This window comes from Ruditapes philippinarum, unplaced genomic scaffold, assembly GCF_026571515.1.
Source record: "Ruditapes philippinarum isolate M1 unplaced genomic scaffold, ASM2657151v2 ctg2063_1_1_1_1, whole genome shotgun sequence".
In the NCBI taxonomy this organism is placed as follows: domain Eukaryota; kingdom Metazoa; phylum Mollusca; class Bivalvia; order Venerida; family Veneridae; genus Ruditapes; species Ruditapes philippinarum.
The window spans coordinates 1-18,342 of NW_026853715.1; the positions used below are offsets into that span (position 1 = coordinate 1).

The 18,342-nt window shown below is 30.7% G+C and overlaps 1 protein-coding gene across 4 annotated transcripts in view; it reads right to left on the minus strand.

The window, feature by feature from the left end:
• Positions 1-1,832: 1,832 nt before the first annotated feature.
• Positions 1,833-18,342, minus strand: part of LOC132737623 (cilia- and flagella-associated protein 100-like) — a 34,753-nt gene continuing 18,243 nt past the window's right edge. Inside the window, exons 11-17 of one of the 4 annotated variants that reach the window (XM_060724953.1) lie at positions 17,358-17,509; positions 16,976-17,074; positions 12,552-12,668; positions 9,780-9,842; positions 5,322-5,418; positions 3,842-3,961; positions 1,833-2,098 (exon numbers count right to left, since the gene is read on the minus strand). In XM_060724953.1, coding sequence (XP_060580936.1) covers positions 1,979-2,098; positions 3,842-3,961; positions 5,322-5,418; positions 9,780-9,842; positions 12,552-12,668; positions 16,976-17,074; positions 17,358-17,509 — 768 coding nt within the window. In that variant the 3' untranslated portion in view covers positions 1,833-1,978. Of the gene's footprint in view, positions 2,099-3,841; positions 3,962-5,320; positions 5,419-9,779; positions 9,853-12,551; positions 12,669-16,975; positions 17,075-17,357; positions 17,510-18,342 lie in introns of those variants that run through there. The other 3 variants (XM_060724954.1, XR_009626754.1, XM_060724955.1) reach the window with 3 other exon arrangements.

An 18,342-nucleotide genomic window follows, 5' to 3' on the forward strand; every position in this document is an offset into this window, starting at 1 on the left:
TTTTTGGGTTGGTGTAGGATGTGGTCACTTTAGTCAAGGTTTTAAGTGACTGGTAAAAAAAATTTTTGCACTAAAAAATGCAGCTTTCATTTATCAACTGATGTCTTTAAAAATTTGGTTGTTAAATACTCATATTGTCCCCCTAACTTTGGTTAAATTGGAGGCTATATCACTTGTGCTCAAAATAGATTTTTACACAGTACACAGTTTTTGCTCTTAATGCCTTCATTTTATGGCTGATATGCATTGAAATACATTGACAAGTGTGTGTGAGTTCTGGGAGCATCAATGGTCTTGGGCCAAATTCTTGTTACAAATAAAGGTGTTAGAGTTATGAACCGTATCACGTGATGTGGTCGATTGTAATGAACAGATATTTAAGTAATTCTTTAAAATGTAATGGAGTTATAGAAAACCATGTTTTTACTACACAAAAACTTGAGTCAGAATCCAATGTATATTAATGCTGCAAATAAATCAAAAAACAATTCACTTGTTTTACTGATTTTTATTTCATATTTTTTTGTCTATATCTTTTAATATAAAAATTTCAAAATATTATTACAAAATAGTCACGTTATCTTGTATATACAATAATTTAAAATCATTAACAATAAACTTCACAAAAATACACAAACCTAAAATGGCAGTCATAACATTGGACGGAAGATACATTCAAACACATTCAGATAATTCAAAAGCAACTATAAAACAAAATAATTTTGTATCCTTCAGTATTTTTACACTTCTCTACATGTATATCAATGTTAGAACATGCAGATACTGTTGCCATAAGCTCCTAAATAATGCTATGCTTATCTTTAATATATTATCTGAACAAAGTCTTATAGTTAATTATATTATTTCACACATCCTTTACTTTGGTATACATGTATAACAATAATTATTATGTTTTATAATAGGTGAAATGCCATGATAATACATTATATATTATTTTACCATTATATTGTAACAAATGTTAAAACATAATCTTCTTATTTAAAATACATACATTGGATGGGTTATTTCTCTGAGAAAATGTGTAATGAAGTTATTTCTTAACTATGTATTTTGTGTATTACAAGCACCAAAAATGGATGATCAAACATTACAATTAATGATTTTATTTTCAATAAAACATAGTTTATTATGTGTGAAATAAAAAATAAAAGTATAAAAAACCAGTGTTATGGAATCTAAAGTGATTTGTTTAAAACTGAAAAAAAAAATGTTTTACAAATTAAAATTTACAGTTTAGACCTGTAAGAAAAACACTAATGTACACTAGTGTACACTTATCAACAATGATCATGGAAATTTGTTTGAACAAATAAACAAGAGTTGACATTTTCTTGTACAGTTCTCACGTTGTCTCAGTCATCACACTTGTTCTAAGGATATTACAGAGTGCTTAGTTACACCCAATTAGAAATTAAATAATTTTTGTCTTGAGCTATACTAAAATTTGAGGAAATATATAATGATGTTTGTAAAAGACTTCCCTGAAATTACGGTACTTTTACTTCCAGAGACTTTTCCAGTTAACTTTATACTACTGCCAATGTTAGAGTGCAGTAAGTTTTAAATATGTTGTCCCTCTTGATCTTTTCAGGATTAAATTCTGTCTATATCAACAACTGGATGATCAGTCAGTTTAAATAAGAAATAAAACCATTTTAAAAGTGGCTTTTTCTGATATAGATTTAGATTATTACCTTCACAATTCAAGTTATCTGATTTACCCTAGTGCAACATCTCTTAATGTTTCTTCATGTTAAACCGCTATGTATGATACAAGATTTTTTAAGAACTTTTCCTTACACAAAACAATACTAATAAATGCAAAGAAATAACATCACTGATTCATATTCATTTATTTTCTTATTTTGTTTCATAAATAAAACTTAGTTATATAGTCTTTATTTGGTCACGACATTGTATAAGAATAATAAAAGCTACAATTTGTGTGTGATGAAAGTTACACCCAAGAAAAGAAGTAGGCTAACTCTTCTTCCTCCTTGCTCTGTTGGTCATTTCTGTCGTCCTCCTTCTTCTTGTGTCGTGGTGGCTCTGATCGGAACACAAGTTTTCTGCCAGTCTGTCAATAAATCATTGGTAAAATATGTCAAAACCATTCTCATGTAAAACTTATACAAAATAGTGTTAAGTATCAAAAAAAAAACAAGAATTTGTAACAGAGTTGAACCAACGTCCCCCGCCTCGGGAAGTTTTATATGAAGCATAAAATTGTGCTATTTCAAAAGATTGAGGTATGGATCTCAGGACATTCAGTCCAAAATTATGATTAATGCTAGATCTGCAAATGCAACAATAAATTTGTTAAAAAAATAAAATGAAACACGGAATTTAAAAATGTATCATGTTAAGCTTTGACCTTAAGTGTGACCTTGACCTTGGAGGTAGGGGTGCAGGTGTTGTACTTGACATATCATCTAATCATTGTGACTATTTGTGCCAAGTTATTTCAAAATCCCTTGAACTATGAAGAAGTTCTAGATCCAACACAAAATATACCCTATAACAGACTATGTTAATTTTTGACCTCTAAGTGTGACCTTGACCTTGGAGGTAGGGATGCAGGTGTTGCGCATGACACATCCTCTTATTATAGTGACTATTTTTGCTTAGTATTTTCAAAATCCTTTGATCTATGAAAAAGTTATGGACCGGACACAAAATATACCCTGTAACAGACTATGTAAGTATTTGACCTCCAAGTGTGACCTTGACCTTGGAGGTACGTGACCGTTTTTTGCACATGACACATCGTCTGATTATTGTGAACAATTATGGCAGGTATTTACAAAATTCCTTCATAGATAAGAAAGTTATGGACCGGACACGACATATACCATCAAATAGACAATGTTGACCTTGAATGAGCAAGTGCGACCTTGACCCTGGAGGTAGGGGTCTGGTTTTTGCGCATGACACATCCTCTTATTATAACAAACATTTGTGCCAAGTTATTTCAAATTCCTTTGATAAATGACAAATTCCTTTGATAAATGACAAAAATATGGACCGGACACGAAATATACTCTGTAACAATCTATGTTAATATTTGACCTCAAAGTGTGACCTTGACCTTGAAGGTAGGTGACTGGATTTTGTGCATGACACATCGTCTGATTATTGTGAACAATTATGGCAAGTATTTACAAAATCCCTTCATAGATAAGAAAGTTATGGACCGGACACAACATATACCCTCAAATACACAATGTTGACCTTGAATGAGCAAGTGCGACCTTGACCCAGGAGGTAGGGGTCTGGTTGTTGCGCATGACACATCGTCTTATTATATTTAACATTTGTGCCAAGTTATTTCAAATTCCTTTTATAAATATCAAAGTTATGGACCGGACACGAAAGAGTGACGGACAGACGGACGGACAGACAGACGGAGCCTATTTCTATATCCCCCTTTTTTCTTCGAAAAGGCGGGGCACAAAAAGAGTTCCATATGGAAATGTTTAAGCAATCAATGTTTATATAATTATTATATCCATTTTAACGAAATGATGTAAGAAGCATGTTTTTTTTTCTGACGTTAGTTTGTACAAAAATGTAAAAAAAAAAATCTCTTAAAAATGGTTTTCAAAACTGGCAGTTTATAGAAAAAAACTTTTGCTTTTCATTAACCTCTTAAAATGGCAATACTAAAAGTTATTAATAAAATGGTCTTTTAACAATGTATATATAGATATATGTAAAACAATTATTTGAAATTAAGATGAGGATATGCCCTCATTTCGGGGAGTATAATAACAAGACAATTGATTTAGCAAGTGGAAACAAGATGAATAATGAGGTGTACCTGTTTCTTTGGTTCGGCCTTCGCTCTCTCCAGGGCCTTCCTGACTCTCTCTTCCTGGTGTAATCTCTGTTGTTCCATCTTCTCCTCACGTAACTTCAACCTACGCTCCTTTTCTTTTGCCTGAACAAAAGCAAAAACAATCCATATAGATAGTCATAATACATTACCCAATAGTGAAAGAGAAAAGGCTAGAAGACAACAAAAATCACCAGTTTTCTTGATAATTTTTTTCCAGGTAAATACACTTACAATATAATGTAAGGAATGGATAAGCATCATGACATCACATAATTTAGTGTTTCTCAAACATTTTCAACATCAGAACTCATTCAGTTTTAAGAGAACCAAGAAAACAATTAAAATGAAAGTATATATCATTGTAAATTTTTAATATAAATTCATAACTAAATAATACTTTCACCCTGGTCAAATTGCAATTAAGAAAGACAGTCAAGATAAACTTTAGCTACAAAGCTTTCTTACATGAAATGCTTTTGTATCATCAATTTTTAACATGTAGTGTTTACAGGCCTAAAGTTAAAAATTAGTGGCATTTATTTAATAACCAAATAACAAGATGGTCGCTATATTGTACTTTATTAGATATAATGACACTATGATATCATCAATTTTTAACATGTAGTGTTTACAGGCCTAAAGTTAAAAATTAGTGGCATTTATTTAATAACCAAATAACAAGATGGTCGCTATATTGTACTTTATTAGATATAATGACACTATGATATTTAAGATCATACTCTGACTTTTCAGCATCTCTGATGGCGGAAGACCTCTAAGTCGAGAGAGCTATTTCAGACAAGGACAGGCATATACTTAAAACCACTGATCTTTCAAACCTGTAAGCCAACTGAACAGCTTCAGAATGTAGGTACAAAGCAGTGGAATTATAAACTGCATTCAAATCCATGATCAGGATATACTGAGTTCACAAAGGAGAATACATTAAAGTCTATCAAAATCTATGTCATTGTTCTGGGTAATTGGATTTTGCCCAACAATTATGATCCCTAAAACATTGGAAGTTTTAAGTAAATTCCTTCACAGGTTAATTCATATGAAACATTAGCAATAAGGTAAATTGCACAGACAATTATTTTTAATAAACAATAGTAGTCCTGCTAAAGATAGTCTAATAATATCCTTTGAAATGCATATACATTGTAGATAAAATTATAACAGTATGTTTTAACCTAGGAAAGTACCTGGGACTTGAAAATAGTTTGCTTAAGCTGAAAATTTGTTTAAAGCTAGTAAGTTATATTATTTAATATAAAATGAAGAAGGAATTTGCAAGATATTTCAGATTAATTTGGCTATTAATGATATTTTGTTATAAGCGAGTTGGTTTTAAGTGGAGTTGACTGTACCTTTAAATCTTGACCACTTTAGAGTGAAAATAAACTTTTTAAATTTTCCCAAATTGGTCTAATTGTTTTATTGTAAATTAACTTAAAAATACCTTTTCTGCTGCCTCGACTTTATCCTGTGGCATGGTCTCAATCTGTTCAAACAGTTCCTCAAGTCGATTCTCTATGTTTGTCAACATCTGGAGCGTGCTTTATAGGAGAGACACAAGCAATGCAGCAAATCATGTTTGACAAGGTTATATGATTAATGAATGTTAAAGCAATACAAAATGAATACTATACAAAACCAATAGAAAAATATATTGTCTGTTTATTGCCTCATCTGAGCAGAAAATAAATATTGCGGATCTTTTTTTTTATTATAAGATAACATGCCATATATTATCTGCGATGTATTGATTTATTCATGCCCTCAAAATGTGATCAATGAATGGTTGTGAAAAAGAGAGCATTAGGGAGTCTGAGGCTGTGACAGACATATATATTTTGTTTGGCCAAAAAACATATTTTGATCTTTAAGATCAAAAGTTTTAAATTTCAAATCAATGAAAAAAATACCTGTTGTAAGGTGAATTTTTTTAAAACAATTTCATATAATTTATAAAAAAAACTTGGCATTTTGCATGGCTGCGATACTTATCACACAGATATAGAAGCTGATAATGAAGAAAGGGTCTACTTCATGTTCATTTATATCACATTAATTTCATAAATGTTGAGTCATAAGATAATGTATTTTGATGATATAAAAAGTAAGATGTATGAAATGTCAGTGAATGATACAATGAGGAGATGTAAACATAGGTTAACAACACTGTAGATAACACTGAAATGTACAAATATACACTGAATTAGTACATTTACAATCCCCCTTTCAATGAATATTGTCCTCACTTTCTGAACTTTTCTTTCTATATAGTTTTGTCTTTTTGAATATTTACATGAGATTGTAATTAAAGTGAAATACAAAAAAAAAAATATTGAATTTCATTTTGTGGTGAAATTTATTCATATTGTTGAATGCCAAAGCAAAATTTATCTTTCATGAAATGTGAAGAAAGCCAAAATTTCACATTCACCTTTCATGCAATTTGAAGAAAGCCAAAGTTTTTCACATTTATCTTTCATGCAATGTGAAGAAAGCCAAAATTTTCACATTTATCTTTCATGCAATTTGAAGAAAGCCAAAGTTTTTCACATTTATCTTTCATGCAATGTGAAGAAAGCCAAAATTTCACCTTTATCTTTCATGCATTTTGAAGAAAGCCAAAATTTTCACATTTATCTCTCATGCAATTTGAAGAAGGCCAAAATTGTCTATTTTATCAAATACAAATACAAATAGACATACAAATTTCTCATTGCGTCAACACTTTATAAAACATAACAATAGTCTTTGAAAGGATATTCAGATCATCATGAACAACAACAACAACATAAGTATCACAACACTAACAGACAGTGCCAAATGATTGTTTTTGAAAATTTTAATGAACAACTTATTTCACAATAACATATGAATAAAATCAATGATGAAATAACATCCCCATCAACAACAGCATTTGGCAATTACTAACAAAACTTTTTGTTAAATTCACAAACAATCAAAAATAATGATCCACAAATTGATGATTAATTCTGAAACTTTGTCATTCATTAAATGACATTTATTTCATACTTGTAATACCTAGTTAATAAACTATATGTGACTATAGGAAACAAGATAAAGGAAACATTTTTTTATTTGGTTTTGTGTCTCTTTGTCACATATTATAAGCCACATGACAACATTCTATCTTTCATATTGGAGAAACACCCAGGTTCCCTAGTCTCCATGTATTTGTAATTGTGCCTTGAGAATATCATCAACCTTCCATAAACAAGTTGGAGGGTCATGTGACATGACATATTCAAATGTCCAATGTAGATTTAATTTGACCAAACCAGGGGAATGAAAATGTTTGAAGTGGGAAAAAAAATTATATCATTTTATACTTTCAAAGGCTATAACATGATACAAAAATCATTCAAAAAAATGCAAATGCTCCTTTTTTCAACCTGTTTTTTTCTTCTTCTCCCCTTTTAACATTTTCTTTTTTCAAGGGATAAGTCTGTTTCTATTAGTTTTCTACAGGTTACAACTTAAGTTGCCATGCCATCTATCTTGCCATGCCATCTATCTTGATCAATAAAGCATGATGACTATTTTTTACTATGATGACTGAAAACTATCAATTTTTGCATAGTATTGTATAATGAAGCGATTAACTTTCCTAAAAGCCAAAAAAATGTATTTGTAATGCCTATGAAAGCATGAAAAAGCCACAGGACCTGTGTCAGTTAATAACACTACATATTGTAGTGATGCCTGAGTAAACTCTGGCTTTATAATGTCCTCTGAAAACTACAGCACACCATCACATACGTAGTAGATCACGTATTGTGATTCTGCTGATAAATTTAAACTTTTGTATGGATCTAAGATGGATTGTAAATTTCTGACAAAACATGAAATTTTATCATAATTTTTTTCTTCACTAAATTTATTATGAAACATGAAACTGACTAATTGATTTATTGAAATGAAAGACAATATAAATGCTGTAACTTATAATGAAATGATTCATTATTTATGATACTCATAAGGGTATTACCTGTATGAGTGTGAATTCAGGCCTTATTATAGACCAAAATTCACACAGAAGTATATCATACAGGCCTACCTGTAGAATATCACTAGACATGAATAATTTTATAACTTAAAAGTGAAAAAGACTTTATGAAAATAAATATGTGTATGTCAATTGTCCATGATAAAATGTCAATATGAAAATAACTGATATATTGTAAGATCAAGACAAATCAGGCACAGACATGATGGGTCAGGGGTCAAATCTTAACAACCTTGTCAAGGTCATTTAGCAGCTTGTCTTAATGACCATATCTGCATGTGTTTGGCTGACTTTTATTCCAGAAGGTGCTTTTCTTGCTTCAAACTAGCAGTTGTAAATTCTAGCATTAGTTCAGCTAATTAATGCAAGCAAAAGAAGACTAAATCTATATAGAGAAGATTGTGTCTTTGTAAATGCCTTTCAATGTGTGATTCAGGTAAAAAGCAAATCATGGTTTTGTGAAATGACTTAAAAATCACTACAGACCATTTATGTCTATTGTTATAAGTGTAAGTGAGCAGAGTCAACTAAAATGTTGTGAATTTCAAAATAACACCCTAGATAGTGGACAAAAACAGCAACAGGATTTGAGTTAACAAGGGTACAATTAGTGACACTGTTGTAACAAGATACAGCAATGTTCCAACAAACCCTTGGTATAATTGATAAAAAAAGAAAGTGATAAGAAGAAAACTACTAGGAAGGAAAGAGTGAAGAATGGAAATACAGGCACTGTTAAAATTTAAAAGTTTAAATCTGCCTAACAACAAGAGTTTTCTATCTGTGTTTAATTTCATATGCTTATGGTTAACTAATAAGACAGTTACAGCAATTTGTTCCTTAAAGTTCAGATAAACTTTGTAGCATCAGCAATAAGTAAACTAAATGTTTACAAACAAATTTAAAGAACACAAACATCAATACAAACAACAAAATACAATTTTGACACTAAATATTTCAAATTTTGGCAGTTTATATATTCACCAACCATGTAAACTTTTAAAAACAAAAACTGACAAAAGGCAAGCAACAGAAAATCAGTAACAACAAAGAAACAACAAAAAAATCAAATTATATTGTGAAGTAAATAGACAATGCTTCAAATACTGTACAATGTAATGGGACATGATCAACATATGTTATTCTGTGCACATAACATTTTGCTCATTGTGACAACGTTTGTGTTTGAACATTACTTATTTTACAGTGAAAACTGATTGTTTGAACTAACAACACTTTTTTTACCCTTCTAAATCTACTGTATTGTTCATCTGTATTGTACTAGGGTATAATTATCATTCATATGATATATTGAGGTAAAATTATAACAATATGTTCTGCATAAGTTCAAGTTGTGTTAAAGACGGTTCTTGCCTTTAACTTGGAACTATTTGTTGATAAATCAAAGGATGTCAGACGGGAACATGCCTGAGAGAATCATTATACTAAGCACGGCCTGATCTACATTATTACAGTGTTCTTTCATACCTATTAGAACTACTGCTGTTAATTAAATTATTTTGTGGCCAGGGGGGGGGGGGGGAGTTAATGTTCAACATTAATTTATCTCCGTGTGTGTTTTATAATAACCTAATACATTGTAGTAAAGTATGAGTTCTGTCTGAGACTAGAGCTCCAAAGATCCAACCCATGACTAATCAACTCCTCACTGAATCTTAAAGGCATTTTTTTCAATAATAATACAATCAAGAAATCATCACCTCAGAATAAAATGCAGAATGCACTACTTAACAAAATATTCATTCTGATAAAAGTACAAAAATCAATACAAATGTCAAAAAAATTGACAACAAAAGAAAACATTTCATTAATTAACATGGAACAGTAACCAACTTAAAAAAAACAAATCTCCCATACTTATCAAGTATAATTTCCCAGTCTGTTTCGATATCTAATTTTTTGCCTTTTCCACCTGTAAGACTGCCCACAACTATTCATATGAAATAAGATGTAATAGTTGACTAGTTAAAAAAAATATTTCTGAAAGGGTTGCAGGTGCTGAATTAAACGTTCTTTACAGTTCTGGTATATCTTGATTGTCAGGTTCATTAAGTTAGAACAGCTTTGTTTGACCCCTTGAAATTTTTTTGTTCAAGTCGACTTAGAAATAAATCTTTTTTTACTTCATTTAGCACTAATATCAGACTGATATTATGTAGAAATTTAAAAGTCTAAGACAGTTAGACAAGACTGTTAGCTTTACAAAGACTGAAGATACTTATAATGATATAAACCAGGAATAATGAAAGCTATAATTACGCTCTAAAACAAAAACTTAGACAAAAAAAAAATCAAAGATAAAGCCTGGAGCCAAAACAAATAAGGTAAATTAATGTTCTTGAGAAAATCATTTGTAATTAGACTTAAATTATTAGAAAGAAAATATTATTATAAAACAGTCATTCTTGCAATTTTGAAAAAAAAGGCAATGAATCTGTAGGACTAGTTTATACTGATAATCATCCTACCTCAACCTTTTGGAAAAGATAATAATTACCATGGCAGGTACTTGCTATATTATACAGACACTGGTGCAAAATTCATTTTTGTGACCCTTATGTTGTATCAAAACTTAAAAGTAATTTTTTTGTGTCCAACTTTCTTCAAAACTATGAAATAAAACTCCCATTCTTATGTAATTGAATTACACTGTGATATTATTACAATATACAGTTCATTTCCATGTTATTTTATTAAAACTTCTTTCTATTTTTAAACTTACAACTTAAAAACCAATCCATTTGCTTGAATAATTGAACAGATCAATGATTCCTGACAGAACATTAACTGATATTGAAGATAACTAAAACACAACCTACTGTGATCATCTATATAGTAAATGTGTAGATCAAATATTTCTGACTACTTTTTCAATGAACATTCATGCAATTATGATTTAGGTCAACTTTCATATATATTGTCCTCCAAATTATGCAAACCACAATACATGTAATCAATTTACATTTTCCCTACATTATCTGAATTTACATTTTGTTGCATGAATTTTCATTTGTTTACGCTTAGGTGTTGTTAAATTTGAAGTTAGTTATAGCATTTGATGTTAATCACTCATTCATGACTATCTATATTAGTTAATAACAAGATACAGTCAAAGACTCATTTCTATTGTACCACTGGTCATAATTAACATATCAATCATATTCAGAGATAAAAAGTGTTTGAACCATGCAGACCCTGTAGTAACCAAATTCGTAAAATTAAAGGAAGTGTGTACATATAAGCCAAAATTCATGTTTGATGCCCACAGCATGCCCTTCTAGAAAGCCTATAATTGAGACATTTTATATGACCATTTTAGTTAATGCAATCCAGAGTTAGTTTAAAATGATTTATCAATCAAGTCCAATCAAGCATTGGAAGTTTCAGCATATAAATCATTAGAATATATGGAAGTACAGTCTTTGTCTGCATTAAAAAAAACTAAGAACAAACACATTAATAAATATGGCAGTTACAAAGCTTATTATATAAATTAATCATATGTTTTAGCTATAAAGTCTAACAAACAAGTTTGCACATACAAAACTCTCAAATTACATTGTTCTGTATAATAAAGTTATAGAAGTTCTTTCCCTTTAACCTTCAGCCTGCTGGCAGCTAGAGTTATATACTAATACAACCAGTGTACAACGAGATCAGACAGGGGATGTGCCATCTGATCATGGCTGCACTGTTGGCTATTCAGTCAGTATTTATTTTGAAATTTTCCCTAAAAATGATGAATTAGTTCAGCCTGAAAGATGGACGAGTCCATTTAGATATTTAACATAGATGGTGTAAGAGGAAATTACAGTAAACTTTATGATACAGAAACAGATTTTAATTTCAGAGCATTGAGAGTTTTATAAAATCATTCTGGGATAACAGCCATCAGTTCTGTTTAGTAATGATTTACTGACTTTGTTACAATTAAAGTTAAAACATTTTGTAGGTAATATATAATGCAAGACAATGTTAAATTTATCCAAAATATTAATGTTATATATTTCACTGTAAGCACAAAGATGGTCAGTAAATCTTCATAAAACAGGTGTAGGGTTTATCATAACACTGTTTTAACTTATAATACTTCTCCTTTAAGATCATCAAGTTATAACAGTGTTACATCAAACTCTCACATTACAGACTTATAATCTTGATAAGGTCGTCTTATCTACTCAATCCACACTTGTACACAGTCTAGCTACATGATCATTAATAAAGACAACTTGACATTTTATCTTTCAAATTAATAATTTGATGTAAAACTAATTGTATCTTCTATATGCAAATTGATTAACCTCAGTTACAACATTTTTTACAGCAACCCACCAAAAAATATGCATTATTGTATTCATTTTAAAGAAATCTTCAACATTGACAGTATAATACATGTATATACTATATGCTCTGTTAATTAAAACAGTTTTTGATCTCTTATAATGATACAAATTTGATAAATTCATAAAATATCATCTAAATATATCATCTTCAAATATTTAACAAAAAAAATAAAAGTTTTACATCAATATTTCATGGAGAAAAATAAAATGTGTTTGTTGCATTATCAAACAGCTAAATGTGTTTGTCAAGTGGGAGGGGTAAATAAAAATAGATTTGCCCACTAACCTAATGTTTGCCTCATTGTCCCCTATACAGCTTCGATACACCTCCTCCACTTTCTTGTTTAGCTGAGCCAGCATCTTTTCCTGATCTTCTTGTTTAAACTCGCCATAGGAAAACATTCTACAAGAATAAATATACATCCATAACAAATCATACATTAACATAATATAAGTTTGTTTGTTTGATAAGGTTTTATGTCACACCAAGTATATGTTAGTGTTCATCCGTGCTGTTCTACAGAAATTAGAAACTTCGACGGGAGTGATGGCGACAGGAGAATGTTTCTAATTTCTGTAGCACAGCTACGGATGAATACTAACATATTTAGTGTCAAACTTTATTTGGCCTCATAATCACTCACTTTATTATGTCACTATGTCGTTCTATGAAGTACTATGAAAAATAGAAGTCGACTATGATCGAAATTCGATATAGTACCGACTTTCGTTCTTCTATGAAAATTAACGCACATAATTTTTAAGAAATACAGCGTTTTCATTGGATGGCAATTAAAGTTGGACACTAACACAGTATAGATTATATGGCAACATTTCAGGTTTGCTGGAAGAGGAAAACATAATGTAAGAAATGATTACTTTAAATCTGTTACTATTCAGGTATGATTAATCTTTAAGGAAGCAACAGGTATAATTAAATCATAATAATTACTCATTGCGCTGTTTTCAGGTAGATAACAAGAAATAAGAAGATTAGAATGTGATTTAAAAAAACAAACAGCAAACTTCTTGATAAACAGGGGGTTCTTGATAAACAGGGGTTTATTATTTTAATAGCTCACGAAATGTTAGAGGTTAATTAATTTAAATAGAATTGAAATAGAAAGTAATTTATTATTGTTTCCCCGAGTAGTTGACATACTTATTTCAATTGTACTTTCAAATACTCTTTATATGAGAAAATAGAAGCCCCTATAGCAGCCCCTATAGTAGCCCCTATAGTAGCCCCTATAGTAGCCCCTATAGTAGCCCCTATAGTAGCCCCTATAGTAGCCCCTATAGAAGCCCCTATAGTAGCCCCTATAGTAGCCCCTATAGAAGCCCCTATAGTAGCCCCTATAGTAGCCCCTATAGTAGCCCCTATAGTAGCCCCTATAGTAGCCCCTATAGAAGCCCCTATAGTAGCCCCTATAGTAGCCCCTATAGTAGCCCCTATAGTAGCCCCTATAAAATCAGAGGCATACAACTTTCTGTATACATAATGATTCAATTATGTTCCATTAAATCTTGAAAGACTAAATAAACAAATTGCATCATTACATATGAAATTGAAGATGAAATATTATAAACTTAAAAATAATGACAAAATTCTTTAGTTTTTATTATTATGAACTTTGCCTTCAAATTATGCTGATCCCATTTCCCTTAATTATATTCACAATGTAGTTTTATCACAGTCATTTCACCATATTCATTGAACACACTTGTCTACAATACAAAAACATAAAACAACAAAAAAACACATCTCCAACAAAACAGTAACAATTAGACAATCAGATCCTCCATGGATGCGTAACGAAATAACAAAATGTATAAGAAAAAGGAAAATAGCGCATGATAAAGCTAAAAAATCAAATAATGAAGATAACTGGAATAAATTGAAAACATTATGAAACAAAACAACTCACTTACTCTCTGAAAATACCAAGAAATTGTCGGAAAAATTAAAAAAAAAAATCTAAACACATCTGATTATTGGAAAATCCTCAAACAAGTTATTAGGCCAACAGTAAAAAGTAATGTTAAAATATTAATTCTAACACTATTGGAAATTTTTCTATATAAACAAAGAAGGCCAGAAGCGTGCATTATTCTACAACAATGCACTCGCAGTTCTTATTATCTCCCTGTGTATTTTCACATTGAGGGCGCCATTTTGTTTGAAAAATCTGATAAATAAAAAACAATTTTTTGTCGAATTTTGTTGTGAAAACTATCTAGAATGAAAGAAAATGGTCTAACTAAGAAAATGAATCCGAACACCAATATCTTAATTCAGTCATTAACACTGCACAGACGTTTAAAGTATTGTTTACGTGACTGTCACAATGTAGCGCCAAACAGCACAAGCAAAACAATCAAGTACGCTATTTTAATGTCGCAAACGAGTTAAGTTTTACATTTATTTCACTTTTAATAATTTGCATTTCGCTTGAAAAATTATAGAGTGAAATAAAATAATCAAACAAAGTTTTATCAACGTTTTCAAAACTCGTTATTCTCAAAATGTTTCTACACACGATAGATTTAACGACAGTTTTTTCAACCCAATGGAACAGCCTTAAAAGAACGTTTCTATTGGAAACACTGAAGTGAAAACAAATTTAACCACCAAACATAAAGTCCAACTTTATAATAATAATTATATTTTTTCTGGACCAGTTAGAATGGAAATAGATATTAATTCTTTGTGCATTATTGTATAATAATGCATGTTTTTCGTTCAAATGCTTTGTAATTATTCACTCAGGCCTACTCCGGGAAACTGTTTTCAGTTTTAAGGTCATAGTGACCTTGACCTTTGACCTTGTGACCCCAAAATCAATAGGGGTCTTCTACCAAATATGGACAATCATCCTATGAAGTTTGAACACTGTGGGCCAAATAGAACTTTGTTATGCTCTGGAAACTGTTTTCAGTTTTAAGGTCATAGTGACCTTGACCTTTGACCCTGTGACCCCAAAATCAATAACGGTCTTCTACCAAATATGGACAATCATCCTATGAAGTTTGAACACTGTGGGCCAAATGGGACTTAGTAAAAGCTCCGGAAACTGTTTTCAGTTTTAAGGTCATAGTGACCTTGACCTTTGACCTTGTGACCTCAAAATCAATAGGGGTCTTCTACCCAATATGGACAATCATCCTGTGAAGTTTGAATATTGTGGGCCAAATAGAACTGAAGTTATGCTCCGGAAACCAAATTGCTAACGGACGGACGCCAGGGGGTATAAAATAATATGCCCGAAATTCTTTTGTGCATATAAAAATCCAACTTGAAGCCTGCAGAATTATAACTGGTACAACAAAACTTGTTTCTTTCTCAAATCTGTATGAAGACACTTGTTTTCAACCCTTAAAAGTAAGACACTATAAACACAAACTAATTCTGCTATATAAAATGTTCAATCACCTATCTCCACAATATCTACCTTCCATAGTTCCAAACACAGTAGGACAAACTTCAGTATACAACTTACGAAATGCAAGTAACACTAGAAATATTTTCTGTCAAACTTAACTCTATTCAAAGTCATTTTTACCATCTTCGATTAAAGACTGGAACGATCTCCCTGTCAAACTAAGAAATGCTCCATTGCTTGCAATTTTCAAAAAAAGACTAAACGAAGATGTCCAAAAAGTTCCAGTTCACTACATTGTAGGTGAAAGAAGATATCATATAATACATTTCCAGGATATTTGGACCAAAACAGTAGCCACTAGAGTGTTAACAAGATTTTTCTATTTTTTATCTCCTGTGACCTAGTTTTTTTATCCGAGATGACCCATGTTCGAACTCATCTAAGCAATGACCTAGACAAGCATCATGACCAAGTTTGATGACAATTGAGTCAAAAATGTGACCGCTAGAGTGTTAACAAGGTTTTCCTATCTTTAGCTCCTGTGACCTAATTTTTCATCCAAGATGACCCATGTTTGAACTCATCCAAGCTATTACCTAAGCAAACATCCTGATCAAGTTTGATGATGATTGAGGCAAAAATGTGACCGCTAGAGTGTTAACAAAGTTTTTCTAATTTTAGCTCCTGTGACCTAGTTTTTCATCCGAGATGACCCATGTTCGAACTCATCCGAGCTATTGCCTAGACAAGCATCCTGACAAGTTTGATGATGATTGAGGCAAAAATGTGACCGCTAGAGTGTCAACGAACAAGTGTGGACGGATGACGGACATTCAGCAATCCTAAAAGCTCATCCTGAGCTAGCTCATGTGAGCTCGAAACAAAAAGATTTGATACATAATAATATCCGTTTGAAAACTTCATAGTAGTAAAGTGACTTTCTTTCTTTCTCTTGTTTCCTATCTCTACTTCTTTTCTCTAATTACTTCTCCTTCAATGCGCATGTTTTAATCATTAAATTTTCTCAACATATTAGTTTAATAGACCAAACACTAAAATAAGCAATATATCCCTGTAAAAATGATTTCATAATCGTGCTTATACCTCTAATCTAACAGTAATGTATCTTAAATTTAGTTCATGAATACTTGTCATAAATATGGTATGTATAAACAAGTCGATATGATATGTATAGTTTAGTTTAGATATTTATATTTTGTTACCATTTATTTGAAATTCCTTCTCAATCCGTAAATTTTATGTTACGTACTTTATTATGTAAATGTGTAGATTATAAATAAAATATTGTTTAAACTAAATAACATACTTTGCTTTGATTTTAAGTTCCTCTGCTCTTTTCTCTTCTTTTCTGATCTGTGTATTTAATTTATCTATCTGTTCTTTTAATATAGATGTTTCTTTCTCCCTGAAATTGAAATATCAAATAACCATAACAGTTGATATATAGCTGTTAAAATTATAAATATTCTGTTGAGGGTAATTGACTTTTCACATAACTTTCATGCTATTTAAACAATAAAGATAGCAACATCATGTGCAACATGAACATACACAAAGACATTGCCTTATACCCTTTGCCTGTTATCAGCATGTTATTACACATGCAAATAAATATTACACATCTAAATTCAAATTACTTAACGAAAGTCTTAATTTCTATTTTATAGTCTATTTCAAATAAAACTTACATTTTTTGCTTTGTCAATTTTATATTCTGTTTCATTTCTTCTAAAGCTTCTTCGGTCTCCTGACTATTTTGAATAAGCGAAAGATTTTGTTCCTCTAACTCAGCAAAAATATCCAACAATTGTTGGGGATCTGTGAAATATAGCTCCAAATCCTGTAAAACAAAATTCATAAATAAGTGAAAAAATTACATGATTCAATAAAAAATAAAATCTGAAACATTGAAATGCTCTAAAGATGCTCTGACTTTCTCATCTTTATAAATAATAAGGATAACCTGATGAAGGGTATATAGTACCCGAAACTGGTAAAATATAGAAACCGACCTGGTGTTTTGATGTGTTGTTCTCCCCTCCCAATCTTTTAATTTATTGTTTATAAATAATAAATAGAATTTTCATAAGCTTCAAAATTCCATTTTATTTGAGATCACAAAATTTGTAAAGTAAAATCTAGACAAACATGTGTTGCTTATATTTAAGCATGTTTTTCATATTCTTTAAAACTACAAAAGCTAGTTTGAGCATTTTTCAAACCATTAAAATTTCATTATATGTCGTAAAAAAAATTTTCAGAAATATTTAAGCAGACATTTGGAGGACTAAGAAATGCTTACTTTGTGATGTCATAAACAAAACAATACAAAACTACTTACACAAAAGATTTCAATGTATATTTTTTTTAATAAAATGAGGCCAAAAAATAAGGGACTTTTTTGAGCAATTTTAAAATCATTATACTATAATTTATGCATTTGGAAAACATGATTAATTTCATAAAAAATAATGAATTAACAGAAAAATTTGAAAAGGTAATGTGCAGTGAAAATAAAAATTAGCCGCGTCTGATGACAAAACCAATGTAATGTGTTTGGGACCAGCATGGAATCAGACCAGCCTGCACATCCTCGCAGTCTGATCAGGATCCATGCTGTTAGCTATCAGTTTCTCTACTTGAAATAGGGTTTGTAAGCGAACAGCATGGATC